At 37.7% G+C, this 14,979-nt stretch overlaps 2 protein-coding genes across 2 annotated transcripts; one reads left to right on the top strand and one right to left on the bottom strand.

Moving 5' to 3' along the window:
- The first annotated feature begins 282 nt into the window (after nt 1-282).
- On the top strand, nt 283-4,468 carry tomm34 (translocase of outer mitochondrial membrane 34). The gene is made up of 8 exons (XM_056749937.1): nt 283-633; nt 712-848; nt 1,108-1,207; nt 1,345-1,497; nt 1,603-1,760; nt 2,216-2,363; nt 3,315-3,441; nt 3,552-4,468. The coding sequence occupies exons 2-8, from the start codon at nt 719-721 to the stop codon at nt 3,651-3,653; spliced, it is 918 nt and encodes a 305-aa protein (XP_056605915.1). The 5' UTR covers nt 283-633; nt 712-718; the 3' UTR covers nt 3,654-4,468.
- Nucleotides 4,469-6,153: 1,685 nt separating this feature from the next.
- On the bottom strand, nt 6,154-13,418 carry ywhaba (tyrosine 3-monooxygenase/tryptophan 5-monooxygenase activation protein, beta polypeptide a). The gene is made up of 6 exons (XM_056749938.1): nt 13,263-13,418; nt 10,114-10,414; nt 9,194-9,317; nt 8,757-8,920; nt 8,492-8,587; nt 6,154-7,939 (listed from the first exon to the last, which is right to left on the bottom strand). The coding sequence occupies exons 2-6, from the start codon at nt 10,405-10,407 to the stop codon at nt 7,883-7,885; spliced, it is 735 nt and encodes a 244-aa protein (XP_056605916.1). The 5' UTR covers nt 10,408-10,414; nt 13,263-13,418; the 3' UTR covers nt 6,154-7,882.
- Nucleotides 13,419-14,979: the final 1,561 nt, after the last annotated feature.

Below are 14,979 nucleotides of genomic sequence, written 5' to 3' on the forward strand. Positions count from 1 at the left end.
CGCTGGTATATTTAAAATTACTGGCTAAGCGTACAGTAATAAATCATACAACAGACCAAAATCACATGTGACATCTATTGTGAGATGTATTTTCTTTTTGTGAGTTCAAATGAAACAGTGAATTACATTTTAAGCGTGGCCCAACTACTGCGCATGCGCAAACGATTCAGCGTTAAGCCAAACCCCCAGAGAATTGTTAGACTTTAACGAATGACGATTGGCCGTTTTTACTGGAAGGCGGGACTTCCTAAGATAGAGCTATCGACCGTGCAGCGTTGCCATTTTTCCAATTCACAGTAACACCAGTGCAACGTCTTGTTATATCTATAGTCTTTGGCACGGAGAGAATTGAAACCGAAATACGACACCGCCTGTTTCTTCTGCCGGCAAAACGTGGTTCTCGGCGGCTTAGCAGGAAAAGATACGATGTTCTAGCGTTTTCTAAAAGCACAACCAACTACTTGTAGTTATTAGTTCACAGGCTGGTTGTTGTGGATTTAAATAATAGACAGCCGCTAACCTCAACCGGACGGAGCCGAGCTATTACGGAAGTCCTTCCTTTACCGTTTACTGTATTGTTAGTTGCAGGCGTTCACTTTGTTTGTAAATTACTCTTTAAGGTCTAATTAACAGGTACGTAGACACACTAGTAACCAAGTGATCTCATTTATGACGTAACATCTGTAAACTTTCACACTTTTGTTGTTACAGTATCATCATGCCTCATAAGCGGCGGTCACAGTCGTGGACGGAGCTGAAACAAGCCGGTAACGAGCGTTTCAAAACCGGTCAATACGGGGAAGCCGTGACCCTCTATACACAGTCCGTCGAGCTGCTGGAGAAGTCTGGTAAGAGAGCTAAAACGTAATGACTTCAGTCTTTCCGCCTTAAAAGGCCTAGCTTTCACCATATAGTTATTGTTACCAAACTGGGAAATGCTAAGCTGAAATAACACCACACATAGCACCATCACAGTAGAGATCAACAGGGACCATTAAAGTTTGCATTAAACCAATACGTTTCCCAATATAACTAATAAATCTATTAAAATTATTAAGTTATTTTATCGTTTCCAATGGTTTTACAGTGCATCTGTTCTGTTCTCAGGTAAGAAGAACAAGGAGGATCTTGGGATTTTGTATTCAAATAGGGCGGCCAGCTATCTGAAAGATGGAAATTGTAACGAATGCATAAAAGACTGTTCAAAGTAAGTTCAACAAAATAGAACAAGGCACTATTGTATACACTACTTATAGATGCTCACATCTGGTCCGGTCTGACGCTCTGAATTTGGTGAGAGTCAATCCACATGGAGCAAGTTAAAACAATGTGCACTTATTTTAGGTCTCTGGAGTTGGTTCCCTTCGGATTTAAAGCTCTTCTTCGTCGGGCATCAGCGTATGAGGCTTTGGAGAGATACAGGCTGGCCTATGTGGACTACAAAACTGTTTTACAGATAGAATCGAATATACCAGCTGCTCACGATGGTGTCAACAGGTCATTTTACATTTGTAGATTATAAAAAAGAAACAATAATATTATGATAAGAGTATTGTGACAAAAATGTACACGAATATATATCAAGCTGTTTTTTATTATTAGAATGACCAAGGCTTTGACGGATATTGACGGAGCGTCTTGGCGAGAGAAGCTGCCTCCCATCCCCACTGTTCCCATGTCGGTTAAGGAAAGTCTGGCGCAGGCCGCAAACTCCACCCCCACCTCACCACAGAACGGGATGAATGACAACAAGCTGAAAGGTAAAGGGTGCCATCTGATCTCTGTGCAGTTTAATAGGAACAAATAGATCATAAACTGTTATGTTTCGTTTAAATTCAGTGACACTCTTTACAGTTGAAAATATTTATGTGATGCGTCAAGTCATATTCTGATTTAGAACCAGTGGGATTGTTCTCGAATGGTTAACTGAGACCTCAAAATGTACATTAAATTTACATGATCACTTAATAGCCGATTTTATCCAAATCGGCTTGTTAATAAATTCGTTATACAGGATCGACAAGAATTGCATAACCCCAATAAAGGCTTTTTTTATTGAAATATAAGTATTGGATAAACCAAACTGATTTTGCTGTCTTTTATTATGCTCATGGTTAAAGTGAAATAGACGTCAAGGGTTACAATAATGAATTGGTTTTTAGTTGAAATACAAACGATTAATTTTGTTATTTCTTTTATACCTGTTATTATTAAGGACCAGGACCTGAAGCTGTTAAAAAGGCCAAAGCACTAAAGGAGGAAGGCAATGGACTGGTAAAGAAAGGAGAACACAAGAAAGCTATAGAGAAATATACCCAGTCTCTCAGTCAGGACCCTACAGAAGTCACAACCTACACAAACAGGTGAAAACACAACTGGCAGTCAAGTTCGTCTGACAAAAAAATCGATTTTAGTGCCTGGAAATGCTAAAGACATTATGTAACATTTAACTTTAGCCAGTAATCATAACTATAAGGTCTACAGAAAAGTGATAGAATATACAGAAACCTTGAAATATTTATTCTTATTCATCTTTATATTTCTCTTAAGCCTATGTCATACTTCCTTTTTTACGTGTAAGTGTACAGATAAACGCACAGTCTTGCAAAGAATACTGCTTTTGACTCATACGCATACACACAGGGTTTGAAGCTTTGCGCATTATGACATACTGCATACCTTTCCGGGCCTACAGCGGTCAGGTTTTCTTTTATCTTGGATCAATGCTCCCAGGACATAGTGGTCACATGTGGTTAAACTCATAGACATGTGTAATAATAAGACGCGCTATTGTCCGCCATATTGGTCAGGGCAAAAGCCGACTATAAACACATACAAGTGAATGGTGGAGCTGCGCGTTTCCGCATACAAACACAATATCGGTTTAATTTCTCAACTAATTCCAGTTCTTTATTATTGATACGTTGAGTACAGAAATGTTATGGCTCCAGTTGAAGATGGTTAGACTATATATAATATTTTTGGCATATGGAACTGTTAAAACCCATTGACGAATCACAGCAGCGGAGCAGAGTGGCCAATGCTGCGTCTAGGTATTTATTATGTCTATGGTTAAACTCTGGAGAGCTGTTGTTGGCGGCCCATACCCTGGCAGTGGTGACGGGCATTAGTAGTAGTTAGTATGGTTAAACTAATTAATGGAATAAATGGAATGGACATGCGTGACCTGTGGGTACTTTGTCCCTCGCACACGCATAAAAAGGGAACTATACTTTGGCCTTTACTCTACAAAACATTGCCAGACGTTTCTCAAACTATCATTGTAACTCTATCTGTGTGTGTCTTGCTTGTAGGGCTCTCTGCTATCTGGCTTTAAAAATGCTTAAAGATGCAATTAGTGATTGCAGTGAGGCTCTTCGGTTGGATTCTGGCAACATCAAGGCACTTTACCGGCGTGCACAGGCGTACAAAGAACTCAAAGTAAGATTTTGAATATATGAATCCTTTTGGTACCGAAGAATGTTTGACTGGAATATTTATGTCCACATAACTATAATCTTAATTTTGTCAATGATTGTTTTTTCCCTCAGGACAAGAACTCTTGTTTGGAAGATCTCAATAGTTTGCTGAAAGTTGAACCAAACAACGTGGCTGCACATAATCTACTGGAGGAAGTACAGAAGATGAAATAACTTGTATAGTTCTTGTGGACATTTAAACCTTTCAATTGAGTTTATTTGCCTTTTAAGAGATTTACAAGAGAGGTCTGTTTTTGATGCTGGATTCTGAAATAACTACTGGATTTTTGTCTATAGGATTTGTTAAAGTCAACAGTGTGACATCCAACTTCATTAGTCCACATTATAGAACTACACCTTGTGTTCGTTTGGTTAATATTGGTCTAGTTTTTTATAATTTGTCCATTAAGTCAGTGTTGATTTAACAGGGTTTTATTTCTAGTATCTTATGCGCCTATTGAACTCAATTGCTTAGAAAGGTATTCGGAAATATACATTTTACCATTCAAACGGTCATAATAATTAATACAAATTGTATTTACAGGCATAATTAGTTTTAATGTTGAAAGTAATGTTTTTTTCCTCATTCAGCACTGATAAACAATAGATTCAAGTACATTTTTTATTTCTACAAGTTCATAGTTACCATTTATTAAATGCTTTATACAATTATTGGTTCTAGGGCTACGGTGCATGTTCTGCAACATTCAAACATTTGTTTACCTTAAGTAAATAAAAGATCTGCATGTTTGTGTTCAGAAAAGGCATGTGCAGCTGCATTGCAATCTTGGCAGTATTGTTGTAGGTTTATTACTGTCAAAAGCACTAAATTTCAATGTAAATTTGTAGAAACCTAAAACCTGTATTTATCACTGTTTTGTGTGGGCAATATTTCACATGCCGTTGTGTCAAAGCAATGTACCTGGGTGTTCTCTGTTTTATGTAGAGAAAGTGGTGTAAGCATTTAATAAAGAATCTTTTTGAAAGTATATGCTTCATGTAAACAGTACGGTGCCAATATAAAGGTGTCTCTGCAGGTGTCTCTGCAGCAGGGTTGCAAGATCTACCTGACAAAACTAGCCCAACTACACCATCCCTTACACCAAAACTAAAAAAAAATGCCATGACTGTACCTAAAATACACATTTTACAGATCGTGTTGTGGATTGCACAAAATTTATTTAAACCACTATATAGAAGTTAACATCAAGACAGTGTGTTTTCAGAAGTAACTTGCCCTAAAAACCTTACCCAACCCTTATAAAATGACCGCAGATTCCCCTAATCCCTTTTCTTAACTCACAGAATAAAATTCTGAAGGAAAAAAACAGATATGGAAACCACGTCTACAGTTGTGAAAATTAATAGATTTACCATCAAAATCTATGTATTTTTAACAGAATGCAACTTGTTTTAAAAACCAGATAATGCGTGGATTTATTTTCTGTTATATAGATCATGCCACAGATGACAGATTAACTTTAAAGGGATACATCACCCAAAAATTAAAATTTTGTCTTCATTTACTCACCCAGACCCTCAAGTTGTTTCAAACGTGTATACATTTCTTTGTTTGGTTGAACAAAGATAGATATTTGGAAAAATGTTAGCAACTGACAATTGTGTGGAGCCTTACCTTGCCCTTAAATAAATAACAGATTCCTAAAATCCCTTTTCTTAACTCACAGAATAAAAAAGATCTGGCAACAAAAGTTGAAAAGTACCCTAATTTTGTAGGAAAAACGCATACTTCGCAACCACGTCTACAGTTATAAGAAAATTACAAGATTTACCATAAAAATTTATGGTCACACTTATTTTAAGGTTGAGTTCTTGGTTTTAGTAAACTATTAACTACAGCTTTTGCTTGGTTAACTCTTAATTTGTTGCTTATTAATAGTTATGTAGAATATGGTATGCAGAATATGTGCTTATAAACAGCCAAAATCCTATAGTAGGCATGCTAATGAGCATCTAGATAATAGTAAGAATTGACCCTTATACTAAAGTAATACCAAATTTATATATTTTTGAATAGAATGCAATAAAAAAAAAAAGATAATGCATGGATTTATTTCTGTGGTAATTTAGATCATGCCACAGATTAACTTTAAAGGGATACTTCACCCAAAAATGAAAATTCTCTTCATTTACTCACCCTCAAGTTGTTTAAAACCTTTATCAAATTCTTTGTTCCGTTGAACACCAAGATAGATATTTGGAAGAATGTTAGCAACTGACAATTGAGAGACACCATTGACTACAATAGTAGTACAATTTATTTTATCTTGTTCTGTTGAATGCAAAATACATGTTTGAAGAATTTACAAAAGCTAATAATTCTGAGGCTCCTTTGACTACAATTTAAACATTTTCTGCTGTCTCAGAATTGCCAGTTGCTTACACTCTTCCAAATATATATTTTTTGTGTTCAACTGAACAAAGAAATGTACACAGATTTGGAACAACTTGAGGCCGAGTCTCATGTCAGAAATGTCATTTTTGGGTAAACTATCCCTTTAACTAGAACCACCTTCAAAGATCTTTTTTAAATGAGATATTTCACATTTTTCACACCAAATGTAGTGACCTGACATACAATGCCTTCAAAAAGAACTCCAGGTTAGTCCGATTTGCACTGACTTCACAACACCGTGACACAATACAGCGAAACTTGGAACTGATAAAACTTTTATTTCACTTTAAATTGTCTTTTACAATTTCCTGATTATAACATGTAGGGTGAAACTAGAACTGTTTTTAAAAGACACACAAATCTAGTATTACGTCAATAACCAGGTTGTATTTTTTTTACCGTTTTGTCATTTTTTCCTTAAGCTAGTCTAAATTTTCACAACCAAGTGCGCGCTAAGCAATGAAACCGTCACAGAAGCTAACTTTAGGCAGAATACTGGTCAGTAAAAACAAAGCAATTGGAGATACCAGATATACAGACAGGCTCGGCTCCACATTCACTACTGTGTTTTTTGTAATCAAGCGTAGAATAACTGCCATTTGTTCAGCTAAGGGGAAAGATATCGTCTTCAGTGCATGAACGTTGTCTTTAGCATCAGACAGATGATTTCTACACCTAAGTGGAATGTTATGATGATGTGACAAAGTATTGTGACACTGAGTGAGTAGCTGAGTACCCCTATAAATATTCTCCGACCTTCAAAAGCAGCTGCCGTCCTCACCCTACAGCAATTTGCCATGTTCAATTTTGCGTCTTTTGAAGCGATGCTAAAATTCAACAAAATTCAAGTTATTTCATGATTTCTCAGTAGAACTGTCAAGTCTTCCTCAGGACTCATCTCTTGCTTTAAGCACACACATTTACCAAATTTGCCCGTTGCGAATTACACTGACGTCAATCAAAGGAGAAATCGCCCTTGGAGACTTCCGATAGGGGAGTTTGTTAGAAAGTTGAATAACAGAAAAGAGTGTTTGTTACTAGACATTATTGTTACAACATTTAGTAATAATACAAATTATTATTTAACCTGAACTCGTTAACAACTTAAACAATCTTTATTAATCGCGATGAGTCATTTTAGCGCAGAAAAGGAAAAACCGTAACATTGTAAGAACAAACCAGGAATTTTTTTACTGCTGTCAAACAGCACCTCTATGTCGACTGCCTCCTCGACAGCACATTAGGAAACTCTCCAGTTTGTTCAGGAAAGATTGTTTGATGTAACGTACTGATGTAATGTTTATCCGGATATGGAATGGCAAGCCTAGATTCCCTTTAATTTCGTATGTAAAACAAAACGACGCACATGACAGATATATGCGTAACGCGTGTTAGTCAGTGTCACAATACAGGCCTTTTTCTTCCCTTCTGTATGAGATCGCAACAGAATTGTACTGTTACTCATAAGAAACAAAACTCTAGACTTTTATTACGCTATCCGTGAGGAAAAACTAAACATCACAGTGTTTGTTAAATTAATGGATAGTTTAATAACCTTTTGAATAAAACCAGCAAACGCCAGTACACTATTGGAGAGGAAAAAAGAGAGGGAGGGGAGAAAATGGAGACACTATAATGCATTGTTATCTTCTAGAGAACATATATCTTTTAAAAATGTTAGAGGAAGGATTAGGATGGGGAAAAGGATGGAAATCGTTTCGCTATTCAACCATAATTTTTCACTTTTTTGGGGGGGTTCCCCCACAAATACACAATACATGTTTGAGACATAGTCAGCCTTTGAAAAGCAAACGTCACCCTGTCGCTCATGGCCTCTTAGAGGGGTACAAACTTGTAGATCAGGTACAATTCATGCTGCTCGTCATACAGAAAGGTGGATAGAGGTGAGGTGGATGGAGCAGGGAATTATGGGCTGTATATGTAAGATAAAGAGTGTAGGTGGATTTAACAGTGAAGTGCAACGCGTTTAGTTCTCTCCCTCTCCGGCATCGCCCTCGTCGCCCTGGTTTTCTGATGTCCACAGCTGCAGGAAAGAAAAAAGAATTAAATTGAGCAATGATTCATCTAATGTCTGATTCGGTTTACATCCAGGGTCCAAAATCCAGTGGTAGCAAAAGTAATTGTAATAATAAACTTGTTTCCTGAAAGCATGTGACTAGGGCTGGGTATCGATTCTGATGTTCCGATTCACAAGCTCTCGATTCGAGTTAATAAATATAGATTTAATACAAATCCTTTAGATATTTCTAAAAAAGATCAGTAAACAACAGAGTACAATGGTGAATTAAAAAGTTATATTGAAACAAAGCAGTCGCATACTTTCATCAAACAGAATCAGGTTATTTTACATTTAAGATACACGTTAATGAATGTTCAGTGCTTGCGATATATGAAAAAAAATCTATTCACTGCTTTTAAGAATCTATATCGAACACTTTCTCAAAAACAATTAATTGACTTTTTTGCCCAGCCCTACTTTTGACACCGTAAACCACTGCAGTTCCTTATAATGTTTCTACCTACTGTAACATTTTATATTTTGTCTGACCTTCTGGTAAATAAAAATAATACTTACAGTGAGGTTGTCCCTTAGTAACTGCATGATCAGAGTGCTGTCTTTGTAAGAGTCCTCGTTCAAAGTGTCCAGCTCAGCAATCGCCTCATCGAAAGCCTAATACCAAGACAAACGTGATACCTCAAACACACTTCAAAACAAATGTTTCATATTGGGTTTCATGAACAGAGATGAAAGATAATCGTCTGTACACAAAACATTGATCCACAACGTCGCCAAACCCAAAAGACAAACCAAGCATTAGGAGAACGGCCAATTCTCTTACCGTCTTTGCCAAACTGCAGGCCTGCTCTGGGGTGTTGAGGATTTCATAGTAGAATACGGAGAAGTTAAGAGCTAGACCCAGCCTGATCGGGTGTGTGGGCTGCATTTCCTTCTTGCTGATCTCGAACGCGTCCTGGTAAGCCTTCTGAGAGCTTTCCACTGTGGCTGTGATTTGGCAAGTAACAAAACGTATGTTAAATCACATCTACAAAACAAAAACAGCCCATCAAGGTCTTCAATTCCATTCTATAAGCCAGTGAGCTGCATTGCTATGTACTGCCTGCGTTAGACAGCTATATTTTAAGGAAGCTCCTAAGCGAAAGGTCTACTTACAAGAAGAATCTAACCACAAGACAATTATTTCTAGCTCATAAATAACTAAGACAAAAGGGGGACGTCATCAAGATTAAGAAAATGTCTAAACATAAATGAGCTCACTTTTCTTGGACTCTCCGGATGCCACCTCAGACAGGTATCTGTAGTAGTCTCCTTTCATTTTCAGGTAGAAGACTTTACTCTCTGCCTGACTAGCGTTGGGAATGAGGTACTTCTCCAGGAGACCCTAAAAGAACAGAGGACATCGGCATTAAGCTTTAAAATTTACATTTTTACAAGACGCCACAATGAGATGCAACACTTAAAACAGTTTGACGCAAGCTGTTGCCTACAAATATTCATTTTATCACACTGTACGTGATAATAGAACACAGCACACATACTTGCTGAAAACACAGAACTTGAAACACATCAAATGAGATCCATTTCAGCAAAATGGTAACAGGACTATGGGAAACAGCTAACATTTTTTTTCTGGACGATAAAATAAGTTAAATTCAATTACAAGAACTTAACTATTGTATAACATCAAAGTGATTTGTTTTCAAAACCTTTTTCTATCTTAATATTACATTAGATAATATTTCTTGTGGGCTGTTTAACGATTAATCGCATCCAGAATAAACGTTTTTTGTATTAATAAACACATACACATATTTATTTAGGAATATTTGCATGTAGATATTAATAAATATTAATATTTATTTATATATAATTTCCATTATATATAAACATTTATTCATATTTAAATTTAATACTTTTCTTAAATATTTACATAGGTGTGTGTGTGTGTGTTTAAAAATACAAAATTCATATCCACAGTGCATAGACATGTACTATGAAAAAACAAACATTTATTCAGGATGTGATTAATCATTAAACAGCCTAATATTTCATGCTAATGAGATTTGTTCAATCACCGACACCAATCATAACCTATCCGCAACAAGCATCCATATTCAGACTGTTCCTAGTCTCCACATCAACAACACTTTCTCAGATCCACACGCTCTGTCTCTCACCAGCACATCGTTGCAGATCTCCTGAAGCTCGGCCTCGATCTTCTCACGGTATTCACGTGCCATCTGCTGTTTCTTCTCATTGCCCTCCGTTTTCTGCTCGATACTGGAGATCACGCGCCAACTCGAGCGGCGAGCGCCCACCACGTTCTTGTACGCCACAGAGAGCAGGTTTCGCTCTTCGTTGGAAAGCTCGACGCCACCCTCTGTGACGGCCTTCATGGAAGCCGCCATGTCGTCATAGCGCTCGGCCTGCTCCGCGAGCTTAGCCTTCTGCACGAGGTCGCTCTTGTCCATGATGCGACTGCGGGGAGGAAAACATTGAACTTTTTGTTAGTCTACCGCATTCTTCAACCCCTAGTGACAGTGGTGAAAATAAGTCAAGTTTGGTATTGCTTAGTGTGCTTAGTTGACCTGCTTTTGTTGTAAAGAGGTCAACCTTCAAGATGGTGCCTATTTTGACCTGCACCAGATACTATTATTAAATTTGGGTCTTACCAAGATTTATGTCATACTGAAGGCAACCTAGGGCTTTCATGAATGACTAAACAATGTGAGAGTCCCAATGAAAAGGAAAAGCTTTAAAGTGGCTTGTTTATGTATCTTGTTACATGTTATCCCCTCAGGTGTCTTTCAATGAGACTTTGAGAGGAATCAATCAGATAAATTACAGTCAAAGAGTAAACAAGGTCAATAAAGTCCAATTCAGGGGTACTAACAAAACATTTAGTTATTCTTGAAGAATGGCACAACGTGACTCAACATGAAATTAAAACTGAATCTATTTACTTTCTTAAAGGCCCGTTCACACCAAGAACAGTAATGAAAATCTTGAGGTTTTTAAAATGATGAGTCCACATTATAAAGATTCAGATGAAGGATAAGAATAAGAAATGCACTGATACTCCACAGATTATTCAGAGTGATATCTGCAGATGTATGTTAATAATTCATAAAGTTAATATTAATATTGAACATCTAACTGATGATGTTTCTTTACATTTCTTTACATGTATATCTACCCTGATTATCGGCTGTTTTTAAACAAGGAGATCGTGTAAAAATAGCTTTTATCGACCAACACAGACCATTGGCTGATATACCTGTGCATCTCTAATAAGAATTCAACAATTATTGTGATTCCTTCCAGAGTGTTTAGTTTCCCAGGTGATGATGGTTAAACATTCACAGCCAATTCAAAATGTGTTCTGAATGGGCGTTACAGAGACACCCCGCAGTTTTTAAAATAATTGTCCGAACGTCAAATCTGTACGACTTTCTTACTTCTACAGAACACAACATTTATTTTGAAGAACGTTGGAAACCAAACAATATTGCTTTCCATTGACTTCCACCGAGACATTTCTCAAAAGATCTTCTTTTGTGTTCCACAGAAGAAACAGTCACATACAAGTTTTGAACAACATGAGGATGAATAAACGACACTATTTTTTTTATGGAAAAGAAATGAGCGTACAAGGCTCAACACAAAAACATCACAATTGAATCCTTGGAAGTAAGAAGAGTTGCGAGCTTCGCACTAGTCTAAAAAAGTTTATCATTGCACATCTTTAAAACAACAAATGTTACCATCCTTAAAAATAGTTTTATAACAACAATAAAGGTCGAAAACACAATTGGGCCGTGTGTCATTTCATCTGCCAATATAATGAATTAACTTCTTTTGAATGATAAACTCAGGTTACCAGATCTAAAAGTTTAAATGTCCGATTAACTATTTGTAAGCCGTAACATTTGTGTAAAGAATACATTTTCTTTCGACAATGTAATGAGTTATGCAAACTATGCAGAACTGTCAAATTTATTCAGCATTTATTCAACAATGCAGTGATTTAATGAATGTCAGGTTACCTCAATTCAAAAACTAGGTCAGAAACGTCTGTTTAACACATCCAAAGGTGAATCTCCCGACTATGCAATTGTATCCGTCCAAAGTCTATATTTATCCCCGTATCGCCTTCGGTTTTATCTTAATGATCAATTCACACTGTCTGTATTCTGCACCATTCAGATCTGTCCTTCTTGTCCCTCTGCATTTGTGCAAGGTCATTGATTGACCACAAATACAACGCTAAGTAAACCGGGATATGTTAGAGCATATCGGGAATGTCAACTCTGCGCAACCTCTTAACTTATCGATACAAGTCTGAGCGCCAACGCCCTGGGCGTGATCCCTGCTGCCCGATCCCGTCCGGTTCTTATCTGATCACGAATAAGCCCAGGTAACGGTGTCAGGCGGGTAAACAACCCGTTCTGCCGCTGTATTCGAACCATATTAGTAGGTTTACTTCACCTGCAACTAATCGTAACCACATGTCGTAATCGCACGTGTTGTTTGGATCTTTTCGTGCCGACGTCGCATTAAATGCATTTAAAAGGTGTGTCGCTACAACTAACCCGAGCATCAAGGCCCTCGCGGTGCGACCTGGCTGACGACAAATACAATCATGTTCGTTATTGTCTCCCATTATGTCCCACTAGCGTGAACCGATATCACGTCTATAAATCGATTTGTTGAATATAAACGTAGAAACTATTAATTATTGCCGGTTGTAGCGCTCAACCTCGTAAATAATGCACTGCAGCATATTCATCGCTTGAGCTAACCGCGTTAGCCTCCGATGCAACGCCCTCTCACATACATTCCCTTGTGGAATTAAATCGGGCGCGTCGCCGATTGTAAGCGTCGAAATTTGCGTTTTAAAACGTTATTGATGTCAACACAACCGCGCTGGCATAACAAGGCCTCTGCTTTAGTAGTCTGTATATTAACAGTTAACTGGTTAGCATGTTAGCATTCGTGACAACCAGGCAGACGCGGGAGTTGCTGAGCAATCCCTCGCGTACGTACGAGGTTCATTTAGCTGTCACACTTCGGCTACGTGCTAGAATAATAATCGAGCGGGAACCGCGCGCCGCGAACATAACTCGGATACAATCGGGCAGAATTCGGGACTGGTCGTATTCATCCTCCGCCTCGGCCTTAGTCCTTGCACCCAGCCCCAAACCACAATAGACACCTTCCGCCATTGACAATAATGAGGGGGGCTCACATGAGCCAGAACACAGCAAAATGCATCTCTAATATTCACAATATCACACGAACGGCGTTCGCGGGCAGTGTAACTCACATTTAAATATATTTCGAGTCCTGATTTGTTTCTCTTAACGATGGGAGTATCGAGCTGTCCTCCGTTTCGCTGCTCGGGGTATTCAGGGCAGTACCACTTCCGCTTGCGCTGACACTTCCGCTTCCTCTAAACTCCACCCCTCCCCCCCGCCAGTATCCATGGAGACCGCTATCCGGGGTCTCCTACACCGTTTTACACGGTTGATGGCGTCACGAGGCCCATGGCAACCAAGTCGAGCGTGACGTAGTTTGTCACCATAGCAACCGTTGCTAGGAGGCGCTTGACGGCTTGCTGCATGCGAAATGGCAGTTTTGGAGCCTCTGGGTTCACATGAGCGCTGATGATGTCAACTGATTTTATTTCAATTCCTAATCTACGTAATTGTATTGTATTCTGTGAAAAGTTGTACCAAGTATTTCACTACATGTTGCACTATCTATGTGATCAATAAAACACCAATATTTTATACTTCCAAAAAGCAAATAATCGAAAAAATAGATATAGAACCTGAGACCCATTTAATCAACTCACAATTGACGATTCTGCAACCAGCAACTTGTTTATCTACATTTACATGTATTATATATATATACATTTTTTTTTTAATATATATTAGTAACAAAGTATAATTTCCAATGCAACACTTTAGATATAGCTAATGTAGTTATTCACAAGAGACATTTCTCCGTGAGGAATTAGACTGTGTGTTGGCTGTAGTGTAATAATGTCATTTTTTAAAAGCCAAAAGAATAAGACCATCCATGTAAAGTAAGATGAACTTGTGTGACTCAAGCATATTTACAGGCCTTGTAATACACAGAAGACACCAGCAGGGGGTAGTGTAGATCTCTAAGGGTACTTACACAAACAGGTCAGTCTGAAATGGTACTGTAGCAAAGCCAGATGGTTTTCAATATGTATTAGAAGTTATTCCAGTTCAATCTGAAGTATTTCCTCCACTTTGCAGGTCTCCAGATATAAAGTTCGATTCTAGTGCTGTGAGAGTAGGCTATACAAGAACAGGATTTCATTATACTTTGGCATTTAAGTAATTTTGCAATAATCTTTTGAACTTGTACTAATACATTTATTTATGCACACACCGTGTCAGAGATAGATTTCTTTTAACTTTATGTAAAAGTCTGTTATCATTGACTCAGTCTCCTTTAAAAGGCGAGTTTTATTTGCCAATTTGTGCAGTATTATAGCTTGATAGACGCAGTCCTCATTCACCACAATTATATGGAAAAGAGTTACAGTTTCACGGAAGAATTTAACAAATGTGAGTTTGGAACAGCACAAGGGTGATTAAATGACAGCAAGATCTTCAGTATTATAATTTATTATAATCAATATTAAAGATTTTCTGAACATCTTAAGCAAAAATCAATTTTCAATCAGGTAATCAATTAAGCACCTACTGTTATACTGTAGAATTAGAGTTGTTAGTGTGACCTTTAGCCTTTCTGGTCTTTAAAAATGGCTTGGTCGCACAGAGTTAAAACGTGTAAACAGTCCTTAACGCGTACCTGCATATGACGTCCTTTTCATAATTTAATGGTTGAATACAACAAGGCAGAGCCCCGAATCTGGTGCATGAACGACCAGATGTATTTTATGCAAGGTAAACACAGCACATCGTTTCATTAAATTGATGAAGCAAGATGGAAGCATGTTTTGAAAGCAATTCTCAGAAATGCAATATCAGGTATGACTC

Source organism: Triplophysa dalaica, chromosome 6 (genome assembly GCF_015846415.1).
Source record: "Triplophysa dalaica isolate WHDGS20190420 chromosome 6, ASM1584641v1, whole genome shotgun sequence".
Lineage (NCBI taxonomy): Eukaryota > Metazoa > Chordata > Actinopteri > Cypriniformes > Nemacheilidae > Triplophysa > Triplophysa dalaica.